The 9,650-nt window shown below is 42.9% G+C and overlaps 1 protein-coding gene across 1 annotated transcript in view; it reads right to left on the bottom strand.

Moving 5' to 3' along the window:
• Positions 1 to 970: 970 nt before the first annotated feature.
• Positions 971 to 9,650, bottom strand: part of COL4A6 (collagen type IV alpha 6 chain) — a 136,563-nt gene continuing 127,883 nt past the window's right edge. Inside the window, exons 37-45 of the mRNA XM_074599930.1 lie at positions 8,411 to 8,536; positions 7,937 to 8,053; positions 6,929 to 7,090; positions 6,678 to 6,776; positions 6,266 to 6,412; positions 4,461 to 4,577; positions 3,502 to 3,693; positions 2,982 to 3,268; positions 971 to 2,323 (exon numbers count right to left, since the gene is read on the bottom strand). Of these exons, the coding sequence (XP_074456031.1) occupies positions 2,063 to 2,323; positions 2,982 to 3,268; positions 3,502 to 3,693; positions 4,461 to 4,577; positions 6,266 to 6,412; positions 6,678 to 6,776; positions 6,929 to 7,090; positions 7,937 to 8,053; positions 8,411 to 8,536 (1,508 nt within the window). The 3' untranslated portion in view covers positions 971 to 2,062. The remainder of the gene's footprint in view (positions 2,324 to 2,981; positions 3,269 to 3,501; positions 3,694 to 4,460; positions 4,578 to 6,265; positions 6,413 to 6,677; positions 6,777 to 6,928; positions 7,091 to 7,936; positions 8,054 to 8,410; positions 8,537 to 9,650) is intronic.

Below are 9,650 nucleotides of genomic sequence, written 5' to 3'. Positions count from 1 at the left end.
GCTGGCCGTGTTGAACTGGATGGAAGTTTGGACAGTGACAGCAGCGGAGCCAGGTTATTGCAATAGAAGCAGTTCCCTAAAGGCAGCAGTGCTTAAAACGCGTAAGGCTCCGATTCTGGGGAAAAATAATAAATGTATTTGCACATGTCCGTGTTCAAAAATAAAACCAAGTCCCTGTAGACAAAAAACCTGGTTGACACCCCTCTTTATAGCACTATGGGAGCCCAAGGGCTGGAGAATTCACTGTAGCTTGCCAGCTATTTGCACAAATTTTCAAAAAGAAGTGAGCTTAACTGTGCGTACACAGTGTTCTAAAGTTGTATTTGCATAAGCCAAGATGTAAATACAATATGATCTGTCTGTGCTGGGACAGCTAAGAAGTAGATTGGATATTCTGCATAAAAGGATTGCCACGCAGGAGTGTTAAAAGGCCTTAAAGGTATTTGCAAGATACATGCAAACCAGTTGCAGACCTCTTCCAATTAGGAATGAGTTAAATGAAAGACTAAATTGTTCTTCATAAATTCCCTGCTCGTCTCCAGTGTGGTTCAACTCTAGAACATGCCGAGCTCTCTGACCCCGATCTCGGAAGATAGTATTATATTATGCATGTAAATAATCATTAAAGGCAAAAATATTGTCTGCTTAAAAGTAACCATGTTCTTAAGTACTTCGCTGGATAGAGCTAGAGCCCTAGAACCTAGAAAAAGAGATAATACTTTAAAATAACATCTTGGTCTTGTATTAATAATAGTTTTCTGAACAATTTTTTTCTTAAACATTTTTAAGCCAAGGGGATAGTGTATTTGCAAGGCACTTCTTTCAAATGTCCTGGAATGTCAATATATAAGGATTTCATATGCTTCACTCTAGAGGGGTTGATAATAATAACTTTAGCCCAACTAAATGAATTCATTATATATATTAGCATACCTTTTTCACGACTGTCCCTCAAAATATACAAGCATAATACAGTTAGAGGCACTTCTCTTTAATTATGCCCTGAAGGAAAGTGTGACTAGTTAACAGTGCATACACCAGAAATACAATTTTTTAAACTAACAGAAATAAAGCCCAGAGGAAGAAAAACCCAACACATCGTGCCTGTAGAAGTAACAAATGTATATCCATAACTGCTTACTTCAGTGTGCGTAAGCTTGCCTGCTACCTAGCAAAGCCTCTACTTTTCAAATACACACAGCTTGAATATCTACAAAACAAGTGTGCCCGGGCTACCTCAGAAAGGAAACTTACGTTCATAGTAATGAAATGTTTCTGGTGGCTGCACATCATTTGACTGCAAGAAGATAAGCACAGACCTTGAAATGAACATTTTTCCTGGAATATATTTCAGTAAAAAGCTATGAAAAATGCTAGAGGTGTTTTGGATTCACCTTCACATCGATATTTGCATTTTTCACTGGGGTAGCTCTTTAAAGTCAACCATGGATGAGAGTCTGCATTAGAATGGATTACCTGTCACTGGAGGAAAGAACAGCCCATCTGTTCAATAAGCAAAGCAAAACAAATTGAGTCGTTCTAAGGAAATCAGTTATCAACCATTAATTCTTAGTGTTTCTAAGTCACCTACAATACACTGATAAATTTTAGCTAGCTCTGTATTTCATTTCCCTTACACTAGACCAAATCCTGTTTGCAAACACACTAATAAAGCTTAACTGTTGAAAAGTCTCTCTTGGTGACTGGTACGTGCCTCGGACAGAGGAGTGGTGTGATGCGAGACATCAGTGTGTCTTTGGTCTGAATAAGGAACTCGCGGAGACTTTCTGAGGTAGCCATAAATGAGGGGAAAAAAAACCCCACTGAATTAAAAGCATAGCACCATGTTCCGTAAAAAAATCAGAGGTTTCAGAGCACTGGTGTTTTCCTCCTCTGTGCGCAGTCAAACTCCTGGACTTGACACGCAATTTTTGTAGAATTCTGGCTGTCTTGATTCACCCATCAACCACACACAAAGCAGGTTTATGAATTTATCCTTCTGCACATCAGTGATGCCTACTCTTAGGTAACAAAGACTGTTAACATGACTGCATTTTTGTTACTACAAGTTCTTCATGCACACTTGGCAACGGCTGACCCGTGTTCGAAGCTGTCCTGCTTTCAGAGTTTCTGAGGGAGGAGCGCTGACAAACTGCTGCGACTGTTCAACGGTTGTCAGCCAGAAGCTGTACTTGTTTGCAAAGTAATGGCACGTTCCCCTAGCACCGTTGCATTCAATGAATGGAGTAGCACGGAAATCCTCCAGGCAAGAACCGGGCGAGACAAGGGACTGACCTCCACCTTCCGCACCAGCCGCAGTATGCTGAAAAAAGATGCCAATTCAAATGACTTCAGAGAAACAGAATGGGAGGCAAACAGGAGAGTCCTCCAGTTCCATTGTTAAAAGGAGTTAAACAGGCAACCAAAATGATACCTTGGCTATGTCTATCTGTCTTCTGAGTCAAGGCTAGAGCTGAACAAGCAAAGGAATGTACTCAGGCTGAATCTACAGGCATGGCATAATGGAAAACAAGCTTTTCACTTGCAAGCTGGGAAAATTCAGAAACAATAATGCTGACTTCATACTTTTCTAACAATCTTAGACTAATGAGCTTCTAGGAGAGTGCAATGGAAAATGTTTTACTTTTTCCACTGAGACTGGGGATTAAGACAATACTGTAACTTAATTAGCATTTCCACATTTAAAGGGTTGAAGAACAGAGAATATCTGTGGTAATACAGAACTACTGCGTCAATGTTACTACTGAACTTGAGCCGTCCAGGTGAGGCGGCCAGCTAAATGGGAACAAACTCAGGAAGCCTACAGCAGGCCAGCTGATAAAAAATAAACACACTGGGGCAAGAAACTACAGGGCTCTAGTTTTCTGTAAACGACTCAGAATACAGTCTCAAGTCACCTAATCAAAGAGGAGACCTAGAAATGTTTAAAGCTGCTTTTGCATTAGCAAGAGCATCCTTACCATAAGGAAAGAGTATCCTATCCATAGGCTGCGCCAGCCAAGGGGACACTGTGGGATCGTGATGTCCTGGCTGTGCACAGCCACAGCCTGGGAAGGTGCTTCACACACTGAGCAACGACTGATGTACTGTGGGATCTGAACACTGTCCACTGGCATCATGGGGATAGGAGCAGTGGTGGAGAGCCAGTAGGACTTGTCATTTCGGCTGGCGTAGTAGCACACTTCATTGATGTTGCAGTAAATAAAAGGCATGGTGCTGAAGCGAGGCAAACACGAGCCAGCAAAACCTGGAAAAATTGGAGAAATGGTCATATCAAGCATCTGCCAAATGCTCCAACTCATACACACCAGACATGAGTGGCGGAGGATGGCACAAGTGAGATTGCTCCCAGTACAGATTCTGGCCAAGCAGACTTACACCACCTCTACTACAACTGCCTGCGGTACCAATGAAGATTGCTCATCTGAAACGTGATTTTGGCCTACGTTGTTTATGCGTGAGAGAATTCTGTCAACTCACCAAGATCCTGGTTGTGTGACTTTTCCTGCCCCTCCACATAAAGTAAGCTGTAGCCGTCCCAGAGCTTGTTCATCCCTACGGGACAAGGTGGGATTTGGTCTGACTGACTGTGCTTCACTAAAGTGTATCCAACGCCCACGCTCCGACCAGGCATTCCCGGCAAACCAAGTGAGCCCGGCTTTCCAGCAACACCTAGAAGACAGAAAAGGAGTCACTATTACTAATACGCAGTGTGGACATCAGCTGGCTCTATACCCAATTTTGGCATTGCTGTCATTGTGTTTATATGTCAGTCTTGTACAATGAGAAGCCCACGTATTGATGGTTGTTGTATGAGTAACTAGACTTAACAGTTCCAAAAGCAGTCATTTCACAGCGGCACCCACCTATTTCCTACCTCATTTAATTTTCTTTCTCTCAACTCTGGTGCCAATGTGTTAGCACATATCTCACAGTACAATAATTCTGAGGATCTCGAAGCACCAACCAAAACCTAATAAACTCATTTTTCCTATAGCATTCTTCATGATGATATTCCTTTGACACAGAAAGGCCAAAAGTGGTACAACAAATCTGCAGCAGAAGCAAAAACTTCTCTCTCGCTGTCCTCACTGTCCCTTTACCATCCAGCCCTGACAGCTGTCTTCTCTGGGAACACCATTTCGCTCTTTTAAATCTTCAAGATGACTCCCACATCCACAAAACTTTACAACCAAAAGATGTTCAGAACTGTACCTAGGGAAACACCATCAGCGACAGACAACAATGACATGTGACATAATCTTCCTCACTGAAGATTAAATTTACTTCACTGCAGATACAAGACACAAGATCGTGTACAACCCCTGGTCTTCCCAAGGTAATTGGGTGTTGGGGAGGGTCTCTGCAGAATCTGTAAGGCAAAAAGAATGCTACTGACTGCTTCTTTCTGATCTGTGCTCCCCAAATTATAAAATTACCTTCAAATCCTTGTGGTCCTGGGGCACCTGAAGGTCCTGGATCCCCAACTATGCCAGGTGATCCAGGTAAACCATCACGTCCTTTCAAACCAGGTCTTCCTGGCAGACCTTTTGTACCTGAAATGAAATACAATTATTACTGCCATTATTTCCTCATACTAATGCCTTCAGTCCAGCAATCATGTTTCAGAAGAGAAATACGTTGTCAGCAGCCATGCTGAGAGCTCACTCTTCACTCTTGTTACAAACAACTAACTCCATACAGGGATTCCACATGATCCGATTGTCTGTTAGAGGATCAAGAGATGCAGCTGAACACCTGGACAAGCCTGAAAATGCAGCACTGAGATCTGGGATAAGCTACTGATTTTAGTCTGAAGCCACATTGGACCTAAGACTCAGGTTTCAATTTGACGGCTGTGGAAGTCTGTGAACTCTTCTCATCTCCGTCTCACAAGAGACTGTGAAAAGCCTGTGAAAGCATGAATCCTCTAGTATAATGGTGCAGCTGTTGTAAGCTGAAGAAAGTTGAACTACCTTTCTGAAATTTTGCTTAAGACTTAAAGGCACTTTTTTTGCTTGATTTCACCCTTTTTTAAAACCAGAAGCCTTGGTGTTCAGCCTAAATATTATATAAAATTAGAGCCATTGACTTGAACTGAATTCACCTTGCCCACTATTCCATGATGAGCATCTGACTGGCAAATCTTTAAAAAGTCTCAGGGCAGTGAAGGGTGCTCAAAATATAAATTTAGTGGGATGTAAGAGAAGATGCCTGCCTAGGGACCTTTAAAATCCATTCAGGACTGTCCTGACCCCAAACCAGAAAGTTCTGGCATGGATTGGATAAGCCAACAATGAAATAAGTGTTCGGGATGTTACTAGTTAAAATATAAAGAAATAGTATAAAGAGACAGAAGGCGTTATGCACAGAGCGAGACACCCAGCATGTGATCAGTAATGTGGAAGGTTAATATTAGTATAAAGACACATGTGACTGGGAAACAGATGGGTGTACATTTGCACAACTTTTGTAAAGGTTAAGCATTAAAAATAGTATAAATAGGGGTCATTTCCCAGTGAACTTCTCTCTTTCTGTTGCTCTGCAGCATCTGTTACCTGATTGCCTGACCAGTGTTAATAAAGGCGCTCTCAGCTTTTACTCCCTGCACATTTACTCACTTTAGGAACTGGCAACAGGAACCCAGGAACTAACACAGCTCTATTCCCTGTGATGGGACTTAGGATAGCACCTGAGGGGAAGGACTGGAGCTAAGTGATGCTCCCGCTCTAGGAGTTTTCATGAATAAAAGAGAATACTAACATTTAAAAATCGCCTAAATGGCAGCACTGAGAAAGGAATCACGGGGCCTTGCTGGGCCTAGGAGAGCCAATTGGTGTAAGAACCACGAAAGTTGCTTTGCCAAACAATACGAACGACAGTGGGGCAGGCTGAAGTTCCCAGCACTTCTCCAGTTACAGTAGTTCATTGACAATTCAAATAATTCTCAGTGGTGAATCATTTCCATGACAACTCCACCTGCTAGTACCAAAGCCTGTGTCATATCAGCTACATCACAGGCTGCTGCACCTAATTCTAGAAACCTAATTAAAAGACTATATACAAGTGCATGAACAGAACTTATCAAATACATTCTAATAACAATAAACAAAGATATTTGTATTCATTTTCCTGGAATTATTTCCTTTATTAGAAAAAACTGTAACCCTTCCTAATGTATTTGAGAAAGTAATGCTGTTCTTCCAGCAGGCCAGCATTTCGCTGATCTGAGTCTGCTTTTTACCTGGTTTTCCAGCTGGGCCCTGAAATCCAGGATCTCCATCAAAGCCAGGGACCCCATCAATTCCTGGCAGACCAGGTAAGCCTGCAGGGGCTGTGACTTCTTCTGGCTGTGGAGTTATACCTGGAGCCCCTTGTCGGCCAGGGAGACCTGCATGTGGTACAAATGACAGTGTAAGTACCCCACAAAAAATTCACAGTTTTGATAATACTGACACAAAGTCAAATCAAGACTGCCTTAGTACATCAGCACTGGGTATCTTTGTAAAAAGTGGTACGTCAAGCTCTTTCTAATTTATTTCAGCATCTAAGAAACTATGAGTCCCCCAAATAAGCCCATTAAGAGAGCTCTGAAATTTTCCCCAGCCCAAACCATGTGCAATGAAGTACAGCTTTTCAAATCCTCCAGCACTCACCTCGACGGCCCATTTCACCTTTCAGCCCAGGGTAACCAGGATCCCCTGGAGGCCCATCTTTACCTGGCATCCCCATAAGGCCAGGCTCACCTCTTATACCTGCAAAGATACACAGCTAAAGACCTCCGGGGTTAAGCATAGGATCCTGATCCTGCCGTTCCAAAGCAGTCACACTAATCACACAATAGCCATTGATACTGTCAAGGTGACAGCTGCCAAACTGCACCCAGACCCTTTCGAGGAAAAATTACCTTTGAATCCGGATGCCCCAGGGAGTCCAATTGGACCAGTGGGTCCCACGTCACCCTTAGTGCCTCGCAAGCCAAGAACACCAGGGAAACCTGGATTGCCTGTGTCACCTTGGTCAGAAGCTGGGCCAGGGGGACCTCGTGGTCCCGGAGGACCTGGAAGACCTAGAACAACAGGGGTAATTAGCACAATCTGCTCACGGGGCAAAGTAAACACTGGGGCTACCCCCAGCACGTCTTTCTAGAGGACAGTCATTGTTTGAGTATCTATATTTCCAGGGGTGTCCTCCACCTGAAGGCAAAGGACCAGACCCCGCCCCCTTATATCCACTTAGGTCTCATAAACTTTTAAATCCTTTTAACCACAGTAATTTAGCATCAAATTCTGGGCCTGAGCATAGCCCTTGCCTCACCAGGTAGAAAGCCTGGTGACTCAAGACATTCCCTAGCAGAACGAGAGCAGTGGTTTCAAATCCTTGGAGAGTCTCAGCCTCTCCAACAAGGCTGTGAGGTACAGAATGGGTACCAATGCCATCATGACAAATCTTTCAAACTATCCTTGCTGTCAACCCTACGGCAAGTGCTTCTTATGTACCTCTAAGTGGCAATGAAGCTTTGCTGCCTCCCAACTCACACAGGATACTTCCGATATTCACACAGAGCCTATGATTACAGCTGTGGAAACCAAAGTCCAAAATGGAGCTGGTGTCCAAATTTAGACATACTACACTGGACTGAAGTACCTACCTTAGTGTCCAACTCTGTCTTTAGTACCACAATAGGTGAAATTAATTTGGACTAGAGCACTTCAATGACAGGCTAAATCAAATCAGGATTCAACAGCAGGAACCGAAAACAGATCTCATTCTCGATGCCTGATCTAAGCGCCAAGTTATTGAAGTGTCAGTACCCATTCAAGTCATTTCCCCTCAGACCTCTTCAAAGGAAGCACATAAACAAACAGAAATCCCCTTAGTGAATCCACTCTCCTTAAAAGGCCTCTCTCTATACCTGAACTCCCATCAGTTCCTGGATGGCCAGCATCCCCAGGTCTCCCACGTATATCAGAAGGAAGAGAAACTCCAGGTTTTCCTGGCAAGCCAGGTAGTCCCACAGGACCAGGGGGACCTAGAATAAGAAATACAAAGTGAGAGAATATACCCAAAGTTTTTCAGTGATCTTCACAAACATGGACAAAAGTAGTGACTGAGTAGCATTTAAATTGAGGGGAACAAAGACATCTCACTACATGAGGGGAAATATTGCTATATTCTGCTGTTCAGGACAGGTATAGACACTGTGAGAACTATGTAACCAACTGTTTCTCAAATATATAGCCACATCACAGATTTAATGTTTACCTGTCAAAGTACTAACCACCTCTGTGGCTTTATAGTATCTCTCTCTGGTAATTCTGCTGACCATGCAACCCATTAACCTGAGCTGCAATACATCCTGATGGGCTTCCAGAACATCAGTATTTACCCATGTCTCCTGATGAGCCTTTTGGTCCAGGGAATCCTAGAGGTCCTCTACCCAAGCCTGGAGAACCTTCTTCACCCTTTGGACCTGGGAGACCTGCAGGGCCTTTCAGTCCAGCTTCACTCAGACCTAATTAAACATGGTTAACAAAGATAAGAAACCCTATTCAAATTGCCTAATAGCAGTTAAATTATTAAACGAACTGAGTTGTAATAAAAAACTAGCCATTTACTACTCTCTGCTGTTTTCAGTTGTGCAGAGTGAATTTAAACAACGTGCAAGGTGCTGAGAGAGAAGCATATGACTGTTCTGGTCTTCCCACAAGCTCTTGCACAAGGATGTGAAAATAGCACTCCTGTGACCGGATTTGCCTGCCAGCCTGTATGCTGTGTCTTTCAAGAGGATGCAATTCAAGCTTCTGGTCTTTAAATAATCTAGTGGGCTTCATGCTCCAACATGGAGAGATCAGTTTACACAGACTACTGCGGAAGACACACTGAGGCACAAGTGGTGCAGGGCAAAGGCTCCCAGGAAGAGCTGCAGGGAGATGTTCAGCATGTCACTCTGGTAAGTTGAAATACTAAGCAGCTCTCTCAGATAGGAAAATTGTGAAGGATCTATATGCTGTAAATCATTACCTTCCAGTAGAGAATGTTTTAAACAAAGAAAACACAGGTATTGTTTGAGTTGTACACATCTAGACTGTTTGTCCATTTTCATGCATAAAATGTCAACCACAAATTTTAAGTGCTGCTTTGCAAGAGGACTGTAACTGAACAAATCTCTGGAAAGGTCTTTCTCCGTTTCTTGACATACAGTAACACACTATTTGCGAAACAGAACCACATTCTATTTCACACGATTAAAAAATATGAAAAAAATCCAGAAGCTTCCCAAATGCAGAATCCAGAATCTAATCAAAGAAATCACCTGATTTTACTGATGCCTTTCTTGAGCTCCATATAATGGAGGGCTATGGAAAGCAGTAAGGAAACATGCCATCGCTAAGCCCAACTCAAAGCAAGCATTTGATGCTGCCCTGCTAAAACCAAACATCCATTAGAAATGGAAGAGTTTTATGATTTCCTTCCACAGACTTTCCAGCAGTGACATAGTCCTTCAGGAATTCAAGGACAACTATCACCAGAAAAGTTTCTTCACTCCAGAGGCTGCATCCTATCCTTATTGGCATTAAAGAAGAATTTTTTCATGCACATTCAGTATCCGGAAGTTTTTCTTCAGG

The sequence above is a fragment of the Larus michahellis genome, chromosome 9, assembly GCF_964199755.1.
Source record: "Larus michahellis chromosome 9, bLarMic1.1, whole genome shotgun sequence".
NCBI lineage: Eukaryota > Metazoa > Chordata > Aves > Charadriiformes > Laridae > Larus > Larus michahellis.
This window is presented reverse-complemented; position numbering and strand designations above follow the sequence as displayed.